General features: G+C 36.9%; 1 protein-coding gene across 8 annotated transcripts in view; it reads left to right on the top strand.

The window, feature by feature from the left end:
• DCUN1D4 (defective in cullin neddylation 1 domain containing 4) overlaps positions 1–22,372 on the top strand; it is a 129,376-nt gene that overhangs the window by 45,684 nt on the left and 61,320 nt on the right. For all 8 annotated transcript variants that reach the window (XM_058298823.1, XM_058298830.1, XM_058298819.2 and 5 more), the window contains exons 2-4: positions 4,938–5,008; positions 5,190–5,229; positions 22,256–22,370. In XM_058298823.1, coding sequence (XP_058154806.1) covers positions 4,938–5,008; positions 5,190–5,229; positions 22,256–22,370 — 226 coding nt within the window. The remainder of the gene's footprint in view (positions 1–4,937; positions 5,009–5,189; positions 5,230–22,255; positions 22,371–22,372) is intronic.

Genomic DNA, 22,372 nt, shown 5'->3' with positions numbered 1-22,372 from the left:
GTGAAATTTCTTATAGTCTTGTATGGTCATCATGCTTATTTTCATGTCAAACTGTTTTAGATGAATTGCCATTGAAGTAGAATTGATGTTGCTTTTGAATATGCCATGTTTTATCCATTATATTTGCATACATGCTGGTGACCCAGTGGGAAATACAAATTCCTTGGAAATTAAATCTAATTTCTTTAGCAGGATTTGCATGTCCTCATTTTCTGACCTTTGCCTTCTTTTTTTGTGTGTCCTCTTTTACCATATTACTTCACACATTTGAAGATTAACAGTGTGTTAATACTTGAGATTTCCTGAACTTAAGGAATTTAAGCCTTTTGTACCTGCGTTCATTAATTCATTGAATATCTGTTAAGTACTTAATATGTGTCAGGTACTATTTTGCAGGCTATAGATACAGCATTGGACAAGATTAAGTACTGAGCTTTGTGGAGCTAACATTCTAACATGGGAAGATGAAAAACAAACCAATAATATGACATAATGTCAGGTAGTACTAAATGCTGTGGAGAGAAGTAAAGCACGGTAAGGTGGTAATGAAGAAGGGGTCCTGATTGTAGGTCAGGTAAGAGTATATGAAGAGGTGATATTTAAATGGCAACTTGATGAAGTGTGATTGTGAGCTGTGCCATTATCAGGGGAAAGAGGGTTCAATGCAAGGGAAAAGAGTGTGTACGAAGAGATCCTAAGGTGAAATGTGCAGGAAGGTCACTGTAGCTAGGAGAGGAGGTTGGAGATATGGGTAGAAGCCAAGTGTGGGGGGGCCCTGATCCCATGATGAGGACTTTCCTTTTGTCTTGAATGCTTTCCCCATCCATCGGTAACTTTTGAGCAGAATGGAATTAATTTTATTTTGTTCTAAATGCTAAGTAGTTGCCCCTCTACTGAATAATCTGTGTCTTCCCGTTGATTTTTATCATATATATGTTTACATGTACATAAGTACATATGTTTATCAACTCTCTTCCATTGATTTGTTCTTCTGCACAAGAGCCATACTGTTGTAACTACTGTGCCTTTATACTGGGTCTTAGCAAAGTACATCCCATTGGCCAAATCTGATCTGCTGCCTAGATTTTGTGCTTTTATTGTATCTTACATATTTTATAGTTTATTCTTATAAGTGTTATTGCATTTTCGTTCCTATTGTAATTGGGATAGTTTTTACAATTGTATTTTATAAGTGCCTACTTCTGGCATAAAGGAACCTTTTGGTTTTTATATTTTAAAATTTTGTTTCTGACTCTCTTATGGGAATACATTTCTGTTAGGACTGAAATTTTTAAATTTGAACCTTTCACTTGGCACTTACTGTCAAAACTTACCGATAATTGTTTCATTCTCAATATTTATATCTCTGTCTTTATTTTGGGGTTCTCTACCTAGAATAATTTGGGGGAAATGAACTTTGACCCTATTGGTGGCATTCGTTTTTTTCTTCCTTTTTATTATGTAGGTCATAGCAAATATTAATTACAAAAATCCCAGTCAGCATTTGCTGCCTGTTTTGAGAATAATCTGAAGATAATTTAGACAAGCTATTTATTAAGCAGGCTGTGCCTTTTTGCAGAACATTCATTACTTTTAATTCAGAGTATAGGCTTTGCATGTCATACAGGAGATCAAACCTAGTGCTGCAATTCCAGGTTGAGAGTCCTTTGATCATGAAATAACGTTAATTTTAAATTTATCCTTTGGAATTGAAATATGAGCAGAAGGAGATTTTTATGAATCAGTTCTTTCCTAAATACATTCTCTGTAAAGCATAGGATCTTTACCCTTAATATCTATGCCTTAAGAATGTGAAATCTATTTTAAATTTCAAGGTCTGTATTACTTGCCCTGAGCACTGAACAGATGAACCGTAAATCCAATATGTGTTAACCTTCGTGAATTTATCTTTTATGTCATTTTTGTCTGTTTTCCCTGAATTTGTGTCCACTCCTTAACTTCTCCTTACCGTGGTGAAACTAAAGAAAAATTATTCATGTTACTTGTTCCCTTCCTTTTTCCCTCTCTCTCTCCCTTCTTTTTGCTGAAGTGATGGTGGATGGTGATGGCAGTAGGGATTGGATACAGAAATGGAGAATTGCTGACATACATTATGTGATTTATGAAATGAACCTTCTTACTGTCATTACCTGTAAAATGAAACTTCATTATAGAACCTGGTCTTAAACATTCCTTTATGTTTTTTTCATTTTATTGAGATTATGTACAGCTGTAATGAACATCAGTTGGTGGTATGTAAATATAGCCATGCCTTCATAAGCTGTAGAGTTGTATTGGGCCATCTGCCTCAGTCACAGAGGATCTCTGACTTAGGGTCTTCAATAAAGTGCTTGAGCTGGGCTTGGGGAAGGTAGAGACCATTTTAGACATATGGTGTGGAGAATGGTATCAGCAAATACAACAATCCTTGCTATCTTTTGTTGAGTATTTCCTTTCCTAGGTTCAAGGCATTGTAAAGGGTGTCTGACATATCTAAGCATTGTAGTAGGTGTCTGGCACGTTTTTTCATCCTTACTGCACCATTATGACAGAGAACTTCTTATCCTTGTTTTATAGTTAAGGAAACTGAGATTTAGGTTAAGTCACTAGTAAACCTGAGGTTTGAATCAAGCAGTCTGATTCCAGAGTCAGGTTGTAAAGCACAGTGGTATATAGGCAAAAATAGTATGTACGCATGCAGCTGTACATGTGTGTGCACATATCAGTGGGTATAAAGAGGGCAGTAGGCAGAATATGGGGTTGGAGAGGATTATGTGTGGAATGGCACAGTAAAATAAGTTTGAAAGTCCTGAAATTCCAGGTTGAGAACACCTTGTGCTTCCCATCTTTTCTACTACTTCCATACTCATATAAAGGAGGGAGAAGGATTTAGTAACCTTAATTTGTTTAAATTCTCTTATGCGAAGTTTGTCAGTTGAATTAAGAGGGTGGTGAAATGACAAAGCACAGCATGGGGGTCAGGAGGCCTCACTGCATGAAAGATATTTGGCAAGTCATCTTCCATCCCATGTAGCCTTGGTGAGAAGAGAATCTAAGGCCTTAAAGTATTCTGTTTTTTTGGGAGGAGTGGGGGGGCAGAGCTCAATATTTTAATTTATATTTCAAGATGATTCCTATTTTTAAATAGAGGGAGTACAGAAAAGGATTATGGTTTGGTGGTAGGTGAAGAGAAGGTTGATGTTTATACTTCAGCCCTTATCTGCCTCTCGCAGGTGCTGAAAGGGCTGTTGCGTCTATCTTTAGAGAACTATCCCTGTTTATTAAATGTAAACATAAATAAGTAAATACACACACACATCACATGCTTGCATACATACCCCACCTGCTTTCCTAACCTTTTCTGTGCTAGTGCATTTTAAGAAAGTTGAGATTTTGCACCACATTATGTCATCATTTACCTTAAGTATGGCTAGACCTTTTGCATACCAGACAGTGAACACGCATCTTTATTTGAGGCTCATTTAGAGCTGGAGGCCTTGCTCTGATTGAGACTCAGCCAAAAGTCCTGGTGCTTTGGACCATTCTTGAAGGATGAGACCGTGGTGTCAGGACAGTGGTGGCTGCTGGGTAGGCCGAGCTGCGTAAGTGTATGTGTATGTCCTGCTCCTAGCAGTGACATGCATGAATGTCAGGATCTCTGCTGCCTGCTGGCCACTCGGCTCTGTGGGCTTGCCGAGAACTGGATTCCCACCATGTTTTAGAAGAAAAAGTAAACCTTTCTTAAATATTGGCAGGGAAATCAGCTTGATTTCAGGGTTCAGAATAGTAGCCCAGGCCAGAGGTCCTAGCCCCAGCACAGACAACTTGTATTATGTATGTGTTCCAAGGAAAATATTCCAGTAAAGTTTGATTTTTTTTTTTCGTCAGAATGGTATAACTTGGAGGGCATTACAGTAATAATTTATCTTTTCAAGGTCACTTTCAGATGAACCTTTATGATAGGAAAAAAAAGGGACCGACATAAATCCTGATATTTTATGAAGATGCTTCTTTTGATGCTTATTGAAATATAAAATTATTCATATACTTTTAACTCATATTTGCATAACCTAATATGGATGGAAGTTTACTTAAATTTATATAAAAATTGAAATTAGAGAGTCAAAAGCCTAGCAGGTAAACATTTTATGTTGTGCAGAATTCTGAGATGGAAAAATTTAATTTGCTTTGTGTACATGGCTTAGTGTGTAATTCTGAAATTATTGAAGTTGATATGTGGACACATTCTTTGATTTGGACATGTTTCTTTATGAGTGTGATTTCTGCTTCTGTGTTATACTTTAATCTTGTAGTGCTTGCAAGTAACTACAGTTTGGACTCCAGCCTCTGAGATTTGGAGCTTTCAAGATAGTTCTTTGATTTGTCTGTTTGTTTAATGTGAGAGGGAAGGACTTAGCTTACATTTTTGCTCTCTCTTGTGTAAGAGCCAACTAAATACATTGTGAAAAATATTGAATGGTTGAGATTCTTTCTGTCATCTTCTTGCCAGAAGCTTTTGCTTATCATACCAGTAATTCTGGAGAAGAGAAAGGGGAAGTGAACACATTTCATTTGAGATCTGTTTTCTATTTGTGTGACTTATTTTAATTTGCTAACATTTTTGATACTTTTCAATTAAGTTCAAGTTCATTGATGGCAGGATTTTACAACTGCTGAAATATTTTTGTTTTAGCTTAGAATTCACATGCAAATGCAGTGAGCTTTAACATTTGGTTGGAAATTTAACTTTATTATCTGATTTTACTTATAGGAGGTAGGTCAGCTGCATGTTTAATTTTTATTTAATAAATATTTAATTAATTGAGCTGGTATTCAATTGTATCAAAACATTTATTTTCACTTCTGAACTTCTTTAAATAGTCTTTTTGCAGTATGGCAAAGAAATGACACTGAATTTTCCCCTTTTTCTTTTAAAGACTTTCAGCTGAACTCTCATCTCTCAACACTGGCAAATATTCATAAGATCTACCACACCCTTAATAAGCTAGTAAGTCCATCTTTTAAAGACAAAATTACCAACTATTTAAAGTAGTTGTTTTGTGTAGGCATGTTTGATAAAAATTTAGATTGTGGATATTAAGATATGAGCTGCTTATGAAAATGTTGAATTTTAAAACTTGCTGTGTGGTAATGTGATTACTTGGTAATAATAAACATATTTCTTGCAGAATCTAACAGAAGACGTTGGCCAAGACGATCACCAAACAGGTATCTGTAAATGCTAACGCACTTAATTTTTAAAAATTGAGGTAAAATTCATACAGCGTAAAATAAATGATTTTAAGTATAAAATTCAGTGGCATTTAGTATATTTACAGTGTTGTGTGGCTGCTACCTCTAGCTAATACTACTTCATTTTAAATAAGCTTCCTAATATAAAGTTCTCATGAAGGAGAAGTAGTAGCTGAGAATGTTCTGTGTTGTCGTTATACATTCTATTAACTGGTTGGTACTTGATTAAGGATGTTTTTCAGGGCAATCCTGTTATAGCTCCTTCCCAGTAGGAAGTCTGTTCTAGGGTTCTGTTTATGATAAAGCACTTTAATGATTTTAAAAGGGTTAGGGATTCTTCCCAGTGGTTTCAAGATACTGCTTCTCTACTGAAGTATTTTATTTTATCCTAAAAAGGTGCTACAATAATGCAATTTGACATAATGTTTGTTGAACTGAGTTGAAATTCTTGTGTTAAGTACAGGTAAATCTTGAGGATTTATGAATAGGAAATTAAACCTGATAATTATCAATTCCTGCCTACCTCTGTATTTCTCAAACTTTAGCTTACGTTATAATTACCAGGGAGAGCTTGTTAAAACACAGTTTGCTAGGCTTCACCCAGTTACTGATTCTTTAGGTTTGGGGTAGGGTCTGAGTTTTCATTTCTAACAAGTTCTTAGGTGATAGTGATGCAGCTGTTCTTGGGACCACACTTTGAGAACCACTTCTAAACTGTAGATAATCACAAAGTTCAGAAACTTGCATTTGATCTATAGCTACTAAAACTTCCAATAGAAATTGTTAAAAATACATTAAAATTTTTTGACAATTACAATGTGATATATACATACATGTTTGTTGGAGACTTTTGAATAGCACAGGAATAAATGGAGCAAAAAGTGACAGTAAGTATGCTGTTTAATGTTTGTTCTTTCAGACATTTTTATGCAGGTATGTATTTATAATATTGTGTTTGTTTTTTTATTTAGTACCAGTGGAATCATACTGTAAATATTATGCACATATATTTTCAACTTTCTATCTCTTGGACATTGTTTGAATTTAGGACTCTTCATACCCTCCCCTCCAAATTGATTCAGAACTAATTGAAAACTAAGCACAAGAATCCATCAGAGGTTGAAGTAACAATTTTGTTGGAGAATATAGCTTAGATATGCAGCAAGAATGCAAGGGCTTTTCAGTATTTAACCTCAGTTAGATAGCCTTATACCCAATAACTGCCACAAGAGCAGCACAGCCCTTTTGCTTCAGTTTCTTCTCCCTGGAGCCCCAGTTAGATAAGACATTCTTCCTTCTGGGGAAGAAGTAAGAGAAGGAGGCAGAGACCATCACCAGGGGTGTTCTAGAAGGGCTAGGAGCATGAAGGATCCTTTTTTCTCTTCTTTTATTTATTTATTTATTTATTTCTCTCCCCTAAACCCTGTTGTCTGCTTTCTGTGTCTATCTGCTGTGTGTTCTTCTGCGTCTGCTTGCATTGTCAGGCAGCACTGGGAAACTGCGTCTCTTTTTTGTTGCATCATCTTGCTGCATCAGCTCTCTGTGTGTGCGGCACCACTCCTGGGTGGGCTACATTTTTTTCACGCGGGGCACACTCTTTGCACATGGGGCTCCCCTACGTGGGGATGCCCTTGCATGGCACGGCATTGCTTGTGCGCGGCAGCACTGCGCGTGGGCTAGACTACCTCACAGGTCAGGAGGGCCTGGGTATTGAACCCTGGACTTTCCCTCCATATGATAGGTGGACGCTCTTATCAGTTGAGCCACGTCCACTTCCCTTTTCTCCTGTTCTTTGTGTGTCAATAAAAATAAATCAACTCAAGGGTAGTTGAGAACATTTTCTTTATACATCATAAAGCAATCCATATATGTGGTTTAAAGAAAAGTGTCAAAAAGATTTAAAACAAAAGTGAAGGTATCTGCCCTATTCTACAGTCCCTAACCCCCCGCTAGTACTCCATATTTACTCTCCAGAGTAACTCTTAAGATTCTTCTGTTTGTTTTCCAAATTATTATTATTATTATTTTGTATTTTCCCTACATATAAGTATACATCTGAATGTGTATTTTATTTTTTTCACTCAGTAAATCTTGGAGATCTTTTCACAGTAGCATATTTATAAAGCCTTGGCTTTCTTCTTTTATGGCTGCATAATTTTCTGATTTATTGTATGTATCATAATATACATCTACAGCCTCCTGTTGATGTACCAAAAAGGCTGAAATAAAATTTTCAGGGCTAGTTTTAATAGTTAAGAAAAAAGCACATTTCTCTCTCATTCTGGAACAAATAATTTTAATTATTAAAACCGATTTTTTTTATTTGTAAAGCCCTTAGGTTATCTTTCTCTTAGTTGCAATAATAAAACCTCTGAATTCCCTGTATTATGTTCTGAATTCCCTGTATTATGCAGTGAAATTGAACTTCTGATTTAAGTGAGTTTTGTTACCATAGTAATTTTATATCTAAATGTTTAACCTGAAATGTGACAATTTAATAACTGTATGCTATAATTAAAGAAGATGAAAGAAGAAAGTGTATTTGGTTTCATGACTCTTCTTTTGCCCCCGGGGACAGTGGGATATGTCTGATGCTTTTTATATGAAATGTTAGTGCAGAGCCTGGTACCAAGTAAGTGACCAATGTCAATTAGTCTTAGTAATTTCTTAAAGTAGTCCATTTCTTTAACATGTCCCTATCTGATTATAGCATCACTTGTGATTATTGTACCTGACCAAGTATGCTTAAAAATTAAACCACATAAAATTCCAATATGATATTTGGAAATCCTCTGAGAAAGTTTAATTACTGTAGTCCTTCATTTCTTGGCATGACAGTAGTCTGAGTAATATCTACAACTGTATATGAAGGAGCTGAACCTGACTGCAAAAGGGACCATGTACTCTCTTGTTCTTTTCCCTAACATTGGAACAAATGTTTCCACAAGCATTTTTCTCAACTTTCCTCTCACCAGAGAGACAGGGGGAGAGAGAATATACTAGTAGTAGTTTGTCTTGGAGAAGTAGCCCAAAATGGAGTGAATAAAAAAGCCAGAGGACAAAAAAAAAAAAAAGTAAGACAGAAAAAATACGTAAGGAAGAAGATGATAAATGTTGGAAGGCAATATTTAGAGAGCAATGAATTTATTTTGTCTTATATAGTAGAATAAAAATTGTTCATTTAGAAACTTATAGTTTCACCCAGGCAAGCAAATAGTTCAGTGATTTGTTCAAGAAAATTAAATAAAATATTAGGTATTTGTGCAATATCTTAAAATACATTTTTTAAGGACTATGTCTTTGTGACATTGTTCAGTGAAAAGTGAGGTGAAATACCCATATAAGAGTTCTGAGGCCAGGGGATTATGGGAAGATGGTAAAGTAAGAATCCCCAGGAATTAGTCCTAACAGTAAAATAACTATTGAATTGGCAGGAACTGTTTGAATCAACTATTTAAAAACTCCAGAAGCCTAATGGAATACTGTGTAGGCTCCAGGGAAGAGCAGGAGGAAGAGGCTGGTATATGCAATAAATACTGGTGAATTTCACCTTTTTTGCACCAGCTACCATCACCTTTCGTTCAGGCTTGAGGCAGGCAGCAGTGGGGACTGGAGGTTAGGCTCCTGGCATAGCATGCTAGTGCCAGGGTGACCCAATCGCTGAACACTGCTTTTGACCAGCTACTTCAGATTGCTGAGGGCAGACTCTGAGGATGGCCAGTGTTCCAGCCCTCCTTAGGCAAAGATGACAGAAGAATCTTAGAGATAGTAACCTTCCTCAAAACCAAAGAGAGTAAAGGGGTGCAGTAATTGGGCAAGTGCTAAATCAAGAAAGCACAGTTTCGAAAACCATAGAAGATGCTCCTGGCATTCTTGCTGGCTCCTTGACATTGGCACTAGCCTGTGCTCTCATTGTGGTTCTCTGGCCCAGTTCCAGAGGAAGCAGAGTAGCCTCTATACACATACTAGGGTGCATTTACATCAGTGCCAGTTTGTCAGGTGGAAGTTTGAGAGACTGAGCCAGGAAACTTGTCTTGGGGTTGCCCTCCCAGAGTTTGTCCTGACTGCAGAGAAGAAAGCTGGGATAGTAAGAGAAACAATTAAGTTGAAGTGACTTGAGACAAAGGACTACCTGCATTAAATTATTTGAAAAAATACCCGGGAGGGATTAAAAGTCCATTCAGAGGGATTCGAGTGGGGCATTCACTCAAATTCTTGTGGGCTATAAATAAGGAATTTCTAAGGTCTCTAACAAGCATAAGCCCGGGAATGGAAGTAGGCTCTGTGGTTCCATGCAGGCTCTGATAAGACAGAGAGGACCTTGTACTGATGTACATTTGTCTTGGGCTGATGATCTTGATAGGAGGGCTAAGCTCTGAAGGAGACCACCAGCCAAAGCAGAGCCAATTTGAACAGAAAATGAAAGGTGCTTTTTGCTTTGGTTTGATTCACTCCTGGCATTCAAGAAAAATCTGTCATATCACTAGCTGGATACAAATTTAAGGAACGGACATCTCAGGGACTAATCCCAGGATTAACTTAAAAATACTAAACTGTACAATATACAACAATAGATTATAATACAAAGAAATGGAAAATGATGACCCATCCGGGGAACAAGATAAAAATCCAGAAACTATTAACAAAGGGGACCAGACTTTGGACTTATTAGAAGGAAACTGAAAAATTGATCCTCATTATGTTCAAGAGATAAAGAAGAGCACAGAGAAAGAATAAAGAATATGAGGAAAACTATGAACAAACAATATGGGAATTTCTTTGAGATTCTCAGTAGGAACCAAACAGAAATACTGGAGTTGAAGAACATAATAACTGAAATGAAAAATTTCTAGGAGGGTTTCAGTAGCAGATTGGAGGTGGCAGAAGAAAGCATTAGTGATCTTAAAGACAATTAAAATGATTCAGGCTGAGTCAGAGAAAGAAAAAAGAATGAACAAATCCTGTGAGACCTGTGGGACTCCTTTAAATGTACCAAAATATATATCATGGGAGTCCCAGAAGGGAAAGAGAGAGAGAGAGAGGAGCAGAAAGAATATTCAAGGACTAATGGCAGAAAACTTAACAAATTTACACTCCAAAAGAAAATAATATACATGTTCAAGAAGCCCAGAGAACCTGAAATAGGATTAACTCAAAGAGAACCCACACAGACAAGTAGCAATTTGTTCAATGCCAAGAACAAGAAGAGAGTTCTGAAAGCTGCAGGAGAAAAGCAATGATTTATATATAGGGAAACCCAATAAGACTAAATGCTGATTTCTCTTCAGAACCCATGGAGGCAGGAATACAGTAGTACAAAATATTTAAAGACTGAGAGCAAACAATTGCTTACTGAGAATTTTATATTCAGAAGACTTTTTTTCAAAAATGAGAGAGAGATTAAGACATTCTCAGATGAACAGAAACTTAGGAAGTTCACCACTAACTCTGCCCTACAAACAGTGCTAAAGGAAACTCTTCAGACTGAAAGGAAGGGCATTAGACCACTGATCAAAACAGCATAAATAAAGACCTTCAGTAAAGGTAACCATATGGGTCAATTATAAATGTGAGTATATTGTAATGTGGGTTTTTTTTTAAAATTTTTTATTTAATGCCACATTGTAATCACAAAATACATGATGAAATAAATGAGAAGGAACTCAAAATAGTACAGTAGAGGAAACCACTGAGTATGGAAATAAGCCTTAATAGAAGAACTGAGGATCAATAAAAGTTCAGAACTTACAAAGAGAAAAATAACATGGCAGAATAAAGTCCTTCATTATCAGTAGTTATTTTAAATGTAAACGGATTAAACTCCCTAGTCTAAGGCAGATATTGGCAGAATGGGTAAAAAAGCATGACCCATTCACATGCTGTTTGCAAAAGATTCACCTTTAAATTCAATGATTTAAGTATGTTAAAAGTGAAAGGATGGAAAAAAATATTACCATGCAAGTAGCAACCAAAAGAGAGAGCTGGGTTGCTATTTTAATATCAGATACTAAAATTCATGGGGTGCAGCAAAGGCAGGGATTTTGTAGCTCTAATGCTTATTTAAAAAAGAAGAAGGATATCAGTTAAGGTAACTAAGCTCAAAACTGGAAGAACTAGAAAAAGAAGAGCAAACAAAACCCAAAATGAGCAGAATGAAGGAAATGATAAAGATTAGAGTGGAGATAAATGAAATAGAGAATTAAAAAGAATAGAATCAGCAAAAACAAAAATTGTTTCTTTTAAAGTATCAGTAAAATTCACAAACTTTTTGTTAAACCGATGGAGGGAGAGAGAAAACACAGATAAATTAAAATCAGAAGTGAAAAGAGAGATAATTACGCCAACCTCACTGAAATCAATAGGACTATAAAATGATATCATGAACAACTCTATACCAATAAATTAGATAACGTAGATGAAATGGACAAATTTGTAGAAACAGACAAACTATGTACACTGATTCAGGAAGAAACAAAGGGGAGCAGATATGGCTCAAGTGATTGGGTGCCTGCTTTCCCACATGGGAGGACCCAGGTTCAATTCCCACAAATGAAATAACCAACTCAAAGGAGCTGATGTGGCTCAGTGGTTGAATACTAGCTTCTCACATAGGAGGTCCAGAGTTGAATCCCTGGTCCTGGTACCTCACACCCCCTCAAAAAAGAAGAAGAAAAAATAGAAGAACACAACAGACCAATAACTAATAAAGAGATTGAATCAATAATAAAAAATCTCCCAACAAAGTCAAGTCCAGGACCAGATGGCTTCAAAGGGGAATTTTACCAAGAAGACTTAACACTAATTGCACAATTGCTCAACTCCTCCAAAAAATTTGAAGAGGATGGAACAGCCCTGCTTCATTCTATGTATGAGGGTGAGTTCAACATCACCCTCACACCAAAAAAAAGATAAAGATACCACAAGAAAAGTACGGACCAATATCTCTTATGAATATAAATACAAAAATCCTCAACAAAATACTATGGAAACCAAATCCATGGAGCATATTAAAAGTATGTACACTATGATTAGTGGGATTTATCCCAGGTATATCAAAATACTATGGAAACCAAATCCATGGAGCATATTAAAAGTATATACACTATGATTAATGGGATTTTCCCAGGTATATCACACATCACATTAACAGAATGAAGGGAAAGAAACCACATGATCATCACAGTTGATGCAGAATATAGCATTCTTTCTTAATAAAAACACTCCAAAAGATAGGATAGAAGGAAATTCTCCACATGATAAAAGTACATATATGAAAAACCCACAACCAACATTGTACTCAATGGTGAAAGACTGAAAGCTTTCCCCATTGATCGGGAACAAGACAAGGATGTTCACTGTCACCACTGTTATTCAATATTGTGCTAGAAGTTCTAGCTAGAGCACTTAGCTCTAGCTAACAAAAAGAAATAGAGGCACCTAAGTAAGAAAGGAAGAAGTAAAACTATCGCCATTGGCTGATGATGTGATCCTATACCCAAAAAATCCCGAAAATCCACAATGAAGTTACTAGAGCTAATAAATGAGTTCAGGGAAGTGGACTTGGCCCAGTGGTTAGGGCGTCCGTCTACCACATGGGAGGTACGTGGTTCAAACCCTGGGTCTCCCTGACCCGTGTGGTGCTGGCCTGTGTGCAGTGCTGATGTGTGCAAGGAGTGCTGTGCCACACAGGGGTGTCCCCAGGTAGGGGGTCCCGCGCTCAGGGAGTGCACCCCGTAGGGAGGGCTGCCCAGTGCAAAAGAAAGCGCAGCCTGCCCGGGAATGGTGCTGCACACACAGAGAGCTGACATGAGCAAGATGATGCAACAAAAAGAAACACAGCTTCCTGTGCCGCTGACAACAACAGAAGTGGACAAAGAAGAACACGCAGCAAATAGACACAGAGAACAGATAACTGGGGTGGGGGTGGGGGTGGGGTGGATAAATAAATAAAATCTTAAAAGAGTTCATCAAAATGGCAAGAGATAAGCTTAATATGCAACAATTGGTATTGTTTCTTTACACTACTAAGGTGCACTTGGAGGAGGAAGTCAGGAAATAATTCCATTTACAATAGCAACTAAAAGAATAAAATATTTAGGAATAAACTTAACCAAGGACATAAAGGACCTGTATTCAGAAACTACAAAACATTGCCAAAAGAAATCAAAGATGAACTGAAAAAATGGAAAGACATTCTGTGTTCATGGATTGGAAGACTAAATATTGTTAACATGTCATTTCTGCCCAAAATGATTTACAGATTCAGTGGAATCCCAATAAAACATGTAACAGCCCTTTTTGCAGAAGTGGAAAAACCAATGATCAAATTTATTTGAAAGAGTAAGGGGCCCCAAATAGCCAAAAATTATCTTAAAAAAGAATGAAATTAGAGTACTCTCGCTTCCTGATGGTTGTAAAAACAACATGTTACTGGAATAAAGATAAACATACTGACCAATGGAATTGAATTGAGACTTCGGAAATAGACCCTCGCGTCTATGGTCATGTGATTTTTGACAAGGCTTTTAAACTCAGCTAAGACAGAACAGTCTCTTCAACAAATTGTGCTGTGAGAACTAGATATCCATATCCGAAAGAGAGAGAGGACCACTATCTCACACTTTATGCAAAAATTAACTCAAAATGGATCAAATATCTCAGTATAAAGGCTAGAATCATAAAACTCTTAAACCTTACACCCCAAGCATGAACAGTGACAGAAAAAAACAGATAAATGGGACTTCCTCAAAATTAAGTATTTTAGTGCTTCAAACAACTTTGTCAGAAGTTGAAAAGGCTGCCTATTTAATGTGGGAAAATATTTGGAAACCACTTACCAGATAAGGGTTTAATTTCCATGTTATATAAAGAGATCATGATCATACAACTCAAAGATAAAAAGACGAGCATCCTAGTTAAAAAATAAGGCAAAATACTTGAATAGACATTTTTCCAAAGAGGAAATACAAGCGGCCAAAAAACACATGAAATGGTGTTCAATGTCACTTGTTATTAGGGAAATGCAGATCAAAACTACAATGAGATACCATTTCATGTTTTACAGAAACGCCATTATTTAAAAAAAAAATGAAACTAGAAGTGCTGGAGAGGATGTGGAGAAATAGGAACACTCTTCACAGTTGGTGGGAATGTAGAATGGTGCAGCTTCTGTGGAAAACAGTTTGATGGTACCTAAAGAGGCTGAATATGTTACAGCTGTATGGTCTGGCAATCCTGTTACTAGGGATATACTCAGAAGAACTGAGGGCAAAGGCATGAACTGACATTTGCACACTGACGTTCATAGTAGCGTTTTTCACAATTACTAAAATATGGAACTAGCACAAGTTTCCATCAAATGATGAATGGATACACAAAATGTGAGTATATACATACAATGGAATACTATTCAACTGTAAGAAGAAATGAAATTGGGATGTATATGACAACACGGGTGAACCTTGAGGATATTATGTTGAGTGAAGCAAGTCAGATGTAAAAGGGCAAATACTGTATGGTCTCACTAATCTGAACCAAATATAATGAGTAAACTTCCAGGGTATATGTTACTAGGAGAAAGAATGTGGGTTGAGAAGGGGGAGCTGATGCTTAATATATGTAGAATTTTTAATAAGGTTGATTGTAAATGTGTGGAAATGCCATATTGATGGTAACACATGTTGAGTATAACTAACACCGCTGATTAATAAATGTGATTGTGGCTGAAAGGGGTAATCTAGGGATGTAAATATCAGTTGAAAGAAAGCTAAAGGATAATATAGGGACTGCATAACATTGATGCGGTGGTGAATGAGGATTTTGGTTAATAGAACAGATAAAAGAATATTCTGTTACAAGGTGTTAAAAATATAGTGATGCATGAAAAAAAATACAACTAATGTAACTTACGGACTATAGTTATCAGTAATGTAATATTTTTTGCAGCAATGTCAAGATATATCAATATTAAGGGTCAACAATTGAAGGGGCAGTATCAGGGAGTATGGGATTTTTCCTTTTGGCGTAGTAAAAACATTCTAAAATTGAGGTGATGACAGCATAACTCTGTGAGGAAAATGAGCCACTGAGTATACACTTTGGATGGATTTTACAGGGCATGGGGCTGTGTAACACAGTGAACCTTGTGGTGGATGATGGACTGTGGTGACAGTACAAATATGAGAACATTTTCTCATGTACTGTAACAAAAATACAATACTAAAACATTTGATAATAGGGTTGTTTGTGAGAAAAATGTACCAAATGTAAGCTGTGGACTATAGTTAGCAGTAATATTTTGACATTGTTCTTTCATCATTTCTAACAAAGTTTCCACGACAATGTAAAGTGTTTATGGTGGTACCATGTGTAGGAATCCTGCATGATTATTTTGTAAACTCACAGCTTCTCTAATAAGAAAAACCAAGGTCCTGCTTACAATGGGTGCACACCCACAGTAATGGATTAGATTTAAAACATGTTTTTCTGGGGTGCATACAGCTTCTTAACCACCAAAGAATGTTTTTACTTAAGGTCACAAAACAAAAAGTTTAAATAAGAAAAAAAAGTTAGTGGAGCACTACTTAGATACTAATTTATTAAGAATAAAATAGTTACTGTCAAAACAGCAAGCTGAATAGACATTAGAGGGCCTTTGGTCCGATCCAGATGACTTTAAGTTGCTTTTTAAAATTGATTTTCTGGTACAAACCCTGGGATAGACCTCCAACAAATACTGTTGGAAGTATTTGTTTAATATTGGAAAGAAGACTGTAGTCACTATCTGATTTATTTGAAAATACAGCCAGTGAATAAAAGTTTTAATTTGTTCTTCTAAAAAACTGATCACAGCTGAGAAGAAATGAACCTGAAAGCTGAATCATTGGGTTAAAAAATAATACATAATTTTTATTGTCTTTTTAAGGATAATTTAAACACCACAGCATTAAGTAAGATCTGATGAGGCAAGGCTTGATTTCAGATTCACTGTCCATCTAATGTAGATATATTTATACTGAACCTCAGAATAGCTGCCAAGGTAATAGTAAGAAGAGTGATTGATAATTTGGAATTACTACTTGAGACTTTCCTCCTTCTCATCTTTCTTCTCTTCTTTAATACTATTATAAAAAAGCCTTTTCCTTTTTCATATGTACTTGCATTATATTTCTAATGCGATTTAAGATGGATCCCTGAAATCTTTTTCATCACTGCTTTTTCTTGGATGATTGGCAAAGAATGAAAATTTGCAGCTCTGATAATTTCAGATGAATTTCTGTATTACTTAAAGTTTATTAGAAACTCATTTTTATTTTAAATATTTATTGAGCTGGGAACTCTGTTACTTAACTTTTTCAGCCAGTTTTCTTATCTATAGAATTGGGGCAGTAATAACGCCTCTCAGTTTTGTGAAGATAAATGAGATAATTATGAAAGTGCGTTGTAGTTATTATTGCTAACAATATATTAAAATAGCAGACTTAATATTTGTCTCTATGTGTAATAATATATTATTGCACCCAAATAGTTACTTTTAACAGTTCATGCTCTGAAGTAGATAAATATTCCATAAAATTTTTGTGTATGTCATTTGCATTTTTCATAGTTTAGAGATGACCTTTAATTGAGGTTGATTAAGTGATACAAGATCTGAGTCATTGAAGCCCAAATTTGTTATAAGTATGTATACATTTGGAAAACGTGTTCATTTAGATTTGCATATTTTTATTATAAAAAGCCTCACCATAGAGTTATTTTAGGAAGCAAACACTCTTAGAATATTAATGTTAAAAAAGATCCTGTCTGCCAAGAAAGGTAAACCAAGTGTTTGACAAATGAAACAATGTTATATTGTCTACTCATAGGTCTTTTAAGTCTCCAAAAATGTACTGGTTCTTTAGCAGAATTTGATTTACACGTTTTAGGAACACATTCATTCAACAAATCCTTATTGTGTATCTACTGTATGCCAGATCCTGAATTAGGTGCTTGTTATGCCCACATAAACCAAACACATTGCACTGTAAATGAAGGTGTACCCTTGTACATGCATTTTATTTTATTTTATTTTATTTTATTTTTTGTTAATAAAATTTAATCAGATATTGGGATTAAACATGAAGACAAAATACAATATGAATTTAGGCAATTCTGTGTTGTTGAAATTGTTGCAAGAAATGTCATAGACCAAAATTTATTTTATTATTATTTTTTTCATTGTTGTATTGCATTTTATTTGTTTTTACATCTGTCATCTTGTCATTTAGACTGTAAAGTATTGAGTCTACTGAATTATTCTTTTTTTTTATTGACTTTGTAATAATATTACATTAAAAATATATATATATGAGGTCCCATTCAACCCCACCTCCCCCACCCCACCCTCTCCCCCCCCAGCAACACTCATTCCCATCATCATGACACATCCATTGCATTTGGTAATGTACATGCATTTTAAAAACCCTAATTGTTGCTCTTGCTCAGGTAGGCTCCCAGGAACCGTGTTGGTGGGGAGGTTTGGGGTAAACTGTCTTTGAATTGTGGGCTGTCTGTGTGTTTTGTTGATTTGGCTCATGTAGGCAAAATGTCATTTTAACTCGTTTTTCTTAACAATAAAAAGTTTTTTATGTAGCCCGAAACTTTTTATTATTATCATAATTGCATCATTATCTTAAGCATTTTTGATATTGAGGTTTTTATAGTGGTTCCCTTGGTTTAAAAGATTGCTGAAAAGGAAACAAGTATTTTGAGCCCTAATTCTATCTGGGGCACGATTATCTTTAACTCTGCCCTTTTGGGCCAGAACTTAGGCCTGTGGTCACATAGGGCTGCCAGGAAATCTGGAAATCTTGTTTTCTAGCTAGAGAACTGTTTACATGGCTAAATGTTGAGGTTCTCTATGTCAAGGAAGATCAAGCTAAAAATTGAGGTTTAGTGCTGTTTAGGAATATGAGAATAGATACCAGGAAGTAACCAGAAGTTGCTGTCAGAGGATCCTGCCAGGCCACCTGGGAGGCCAAGGTGGACCTAGGGGCATGCTCAAGAGAAGGTAGGTATAGACTCTCCAGATCAGCTGTCAAGTAGAGGTGTTGGACCTTAAGAGCTGAGCCAGTTCACAGAGGGCTGGTCTGGGCTTGAAGATTACTGAGAATACCGGAGCAGAGAATGTATACAAGACAAAGATATGAGTTAATTGGATACAGCTCCCTCTCCAGTTCCTCGGCTCCCCTTAGGGGAGCTCCTGAAGTATGGAAGTCATGGAAACTTAGGCTTAGAGCCACAGGGGTGCCTAGGGGTTGGGTCATGTCAGCCTACTGTCATGTGAGGAAATTCTTGGTATGACACAGCAACACACTTAAGCATTTATGATTCAGTAAAATCACTAGGCCTGAGTCATTGGGCCTATATAGGTTTTGCTGTCACATGTCTCAGGGCAACAGGGGTTTATGAAATTCATATGTTGTATAGCCCAATTTATTCAGAGTAGGAATTTTAGATACTATCAGAGTCAGAAACTCTAGCCTATAATAAAATGTTTACTTGGCTGGAATGTTCCTTGGGCATTTATCTGGTGGGACCTTACATGGGGAGTTGGTTTACTACCCATGATTTCTGCCTTTATGTAACACACAACTTAGTATTCAGGAGCCAAAGTGACTCTGGAAGTCACAACTTCCATGTCTCCCATAGTTCCTAGGGTTCTACTTGAAGAGCTCTGCTGTGCAGTCCTTTGTAATTTCGTTGGGGTGTGAGTTTGTTAACTCATCCTTCCTGTGAGGCAGATGTGAGAGAGTCAGAGAGTCAGTGAGCGCCTGGATTGTAATGGACATGAAGTGAGGTGACAGTTTATTTTTTATAAAAAGTGGCACCATAAGAGTCACTTGCTGATGGTTGGAGTGGAAAGCTTGAAAAAACAAAAGTTTTGGCTCTTAACTAGAAAATAAAAGGTTGAGTAAAGAATAAAAGACTGAATTTGGGATGACTTGGGTCTCAAATGTGAATAAGTTTTATACAGAAACAAGAAAAAGTGATTTGTAAAACTTAGCAGGAAGCATTTTTCAATAAGAAAAAAAAATTACCAAAAGTTGGTTAATTTAGAATTGTGTGTTAACCCAAAACATGCTACATTTGACAGGTAAGATGTGAATGCCAGTCATTACTTCAGTGTTTCTGTGAAGCAGCAGATAATAGAGGAGCTAGTGAATTAACCTTATTTGGAAAAGATGGGTACAAACAGTGCTGCCCACCTGGCTGCAGAAACAACTGCATTTTTCCCCTGTGTCTGGCAAACACTCATGGAAGGGAAGGGTTGCTGCCCATACTGGGTGCTCAGAACCTGACCAGTACTGAAAGAAACTATCTCTGCTTCACACATAACCTATCCAAGGAGGGAGAAGCAAGCCTCAAGATTTAAGGCTGACATTTTCATTTCTGGACAGTGTGGCAGACTCTTCAACTAGGCAAGGAATGTTTTTTTGTTCTGTAAGCCCTACCCTAAGGCATTAACAGGCAAGAATCAATCTTTTTCTTGAAATTTAGTGGTCTGCAAAACCGAGGTTACCGTGCAACTCTTTGGACCTTTTTGTATGCTTTACTGTTGTTCGTAAAGAAGACCACTATTATATAGAGAAGATGAATGAGACTTTTTGTGTGTGTGTGTGGGTCACCAGTTTCTCTGGCTCTTTCTTGTCGAGTTCTTGCTGTTCTTGTGGAGAGGCTTGTATGGGGGTGCTTTGTGACTCTGAAGAAACTTCTCTTCTACTCTTGGAAGGATAGGACCAGGCTAAGCACCTAGAAAGTTGGCCGAGGGTCATCTCTTTAGGCCTATTGGGGATCTGGTTCCTTGCTAAAAGGGCGAGCAGAATTCTTGAGTTCATTAGTTGTCCATTACCAGTCACCAGACAGGCTGTCTGTAGTCCTGGTTTAAAAGAGGGAGATTGCTTTCAACTGGAGGTATGTTCCTAAAGCATATCACTTTGGGGACCTAGCACACTGGTAGAAGGTTAAATATGAACTGGGATTTGAGTTCCAGTCCTGGTTGTTGCTCATAGTATCAGGGTCATGAGTATTAGCTACTGACAATTTTCTCCTTCCCTCCCGAGCCAGTTGCTTGAAAGAGCTGTCCCCATGGCTGGGCGCAATCCCTCAGCCCATATCCCTCCACAACCCATTGCAATCTGGCTCCCCACCCCCACCCACACTGACACTGTACTTTGTTGCTAAGTCCAGGATGTGCCTTCACTCCTTGCCTTAGTTGACCTCTGAGCAGTGTTTGCTGCAGTTGACCATTCCCTCAAGACATTCTCTTCTCCTTTGGTTCCTAGGATATCACACTTTTTTAGATTTTCTCCTGATCTGGGTTTTTAACCTTCTTTCCCAGCCCCTTGATTATTGATGTTTCTCAGGACTCTGTCCTTAGTTCTCTGGTTCCCTCTCTGTACTTTTATAGCTTCCGCTAGTAGAGGCAGAAGCAAATAGTGGCTCAGGGTTTGGGCTTTACTGCTGAGCTCCCTGAGTTTGAATCTTGGCTTCACATTACTGCTTTCCACTTGTTACTGACTCTGCTTCAGTTTCCTTGTTTGTCAAAATGGGGATGATATCAGTACTGCATTGTGGGGTTGTTGGAAGAATTAAATGGGCACTGAGATCAAGCATGAGCACTGCATACACACCTCAGTTAGGGCACTTGGAGACTGTTTCTTTGTATCCCCAGTGTCTCACACAATGCTTGGCATATACATTTTTACTGAATGTATGTTTATGAATCTTTTTCCTCATAAAAATCCTGAGAGTTTGATATTATAGTTCTCATTCTTTGAGTGATGAAATAAAGACCCAGAATATATCAGTGATTGCCTAAGGCCACAGGGTTAGGTGCAGAGCTAGAACTCAGATGCAGATCATTCAAACCCCAACACCTCTATGGTCTGTCCTATCCATGTAGCTCACCAAGAACCCAGGGTCTTCAACCAAGGACCAGTGGAAGGAGGAGAGACGCAGGGTTCAGGGTTCAGCATTTATTGCTGAGACCTTGGAAAGTCCTCATGCGAATGCCTTAGCCTTCTCTACTTGTAGTCAAATAGAAATAATTATCTCTGCCAGCTGTTCAGGATTTTTCTGGGAGCCAAATAACGTATCTGACAGCATTTATGCCAAAATAGGGTATTCTAATTATCTTATAATTGTCTTCTCAGCACTGTTTGGTATGATGGTTTAAGACAGTCTGGAGCAAGACTGTCTGGGTTTGAATCTCAGTTTTTCCACTTACTCTCTCTCATCAGTAAAGAGAATCATGATGGTTCTATTTTCATAGGCTTATTATAAGGTTAAATGAGCTAGTACATTCAAGGGTTCAGAACAGGGCCTGGCTCACAGTAAGTAAATATTAGATATTGTTACTGCTTTTGTTATTACAGATAAATATGTTTTACCAAATAAAAATTATGCTTCTGAAAACCCTTACTGAAAGTGACAGAATATTCTTCAAAGCTAGAAACAAATTTAAAAGTATTACAGAAATTTTACTTAAGGTCATGTCAGAGTTCTGCAAAAGAAAAACAAAACAAAACTCCAAATCCTGGCTTTTATCAAGTGTCCTTTGAAGCTTAATAGTGTTGGCAATGAGTGCGTGTGTGTATTTTAGTCTCAAGGTAACTGGTTGTGCTGGCCTTGCCGAAATAAGTGCATGAATGTGATGCTACTATAATTCCTTTTGACAAAATATTGACATGTACAAGAACCTGAAAGCTTAGATGATTCATACTAATATTTTTGGAGAGTAAGTTGAAATTGTGATAACCTCCATTTCTGGTGTGATATTGTATATTGGAGGGAAAGTATAATTTATTTGCATCATTAGCAGGTTTCTTTCTTGCCAAACCATTTTCTCACTTTATAGTATATACAGATAACATCAAGACCCTTTACAATACAAAGTGATGAAAGTTTTTAATTTGGTGGTAATATTTCCTTAATTTTGTACTCTTTGACTGTTGTCTTGTAGGAAGTCTTCGGTCTTGCAGTTCTTCAGACTGCTTTAGTAAAGTAATGCCGCCAAGAAAAAAGAGGAGACCTGCCTCTGGAGATGATTTATCTGCCAAGAAAAGTAGACATGATAGGT

The sequence above is a fragment of the Dasypus novemcinctus genome, chromosome 1 (assembly GCF_030445035.2).
Source record: "Dasypus novemcinctus isolate mDasNov1 chromosome 1, mDasNov1.1.hap2, whole genome shotgun sequence".
Classification (NCBI taxonomy): Eukaryota; Metazoa; Chordata; class Mammalia; order Cingulata; family Dasypodidae; genus Dasypus; species Dasypus novemcinctus.
This window is presented reverse-complemented; position numbering and strand designations above follow the sequence as displayed.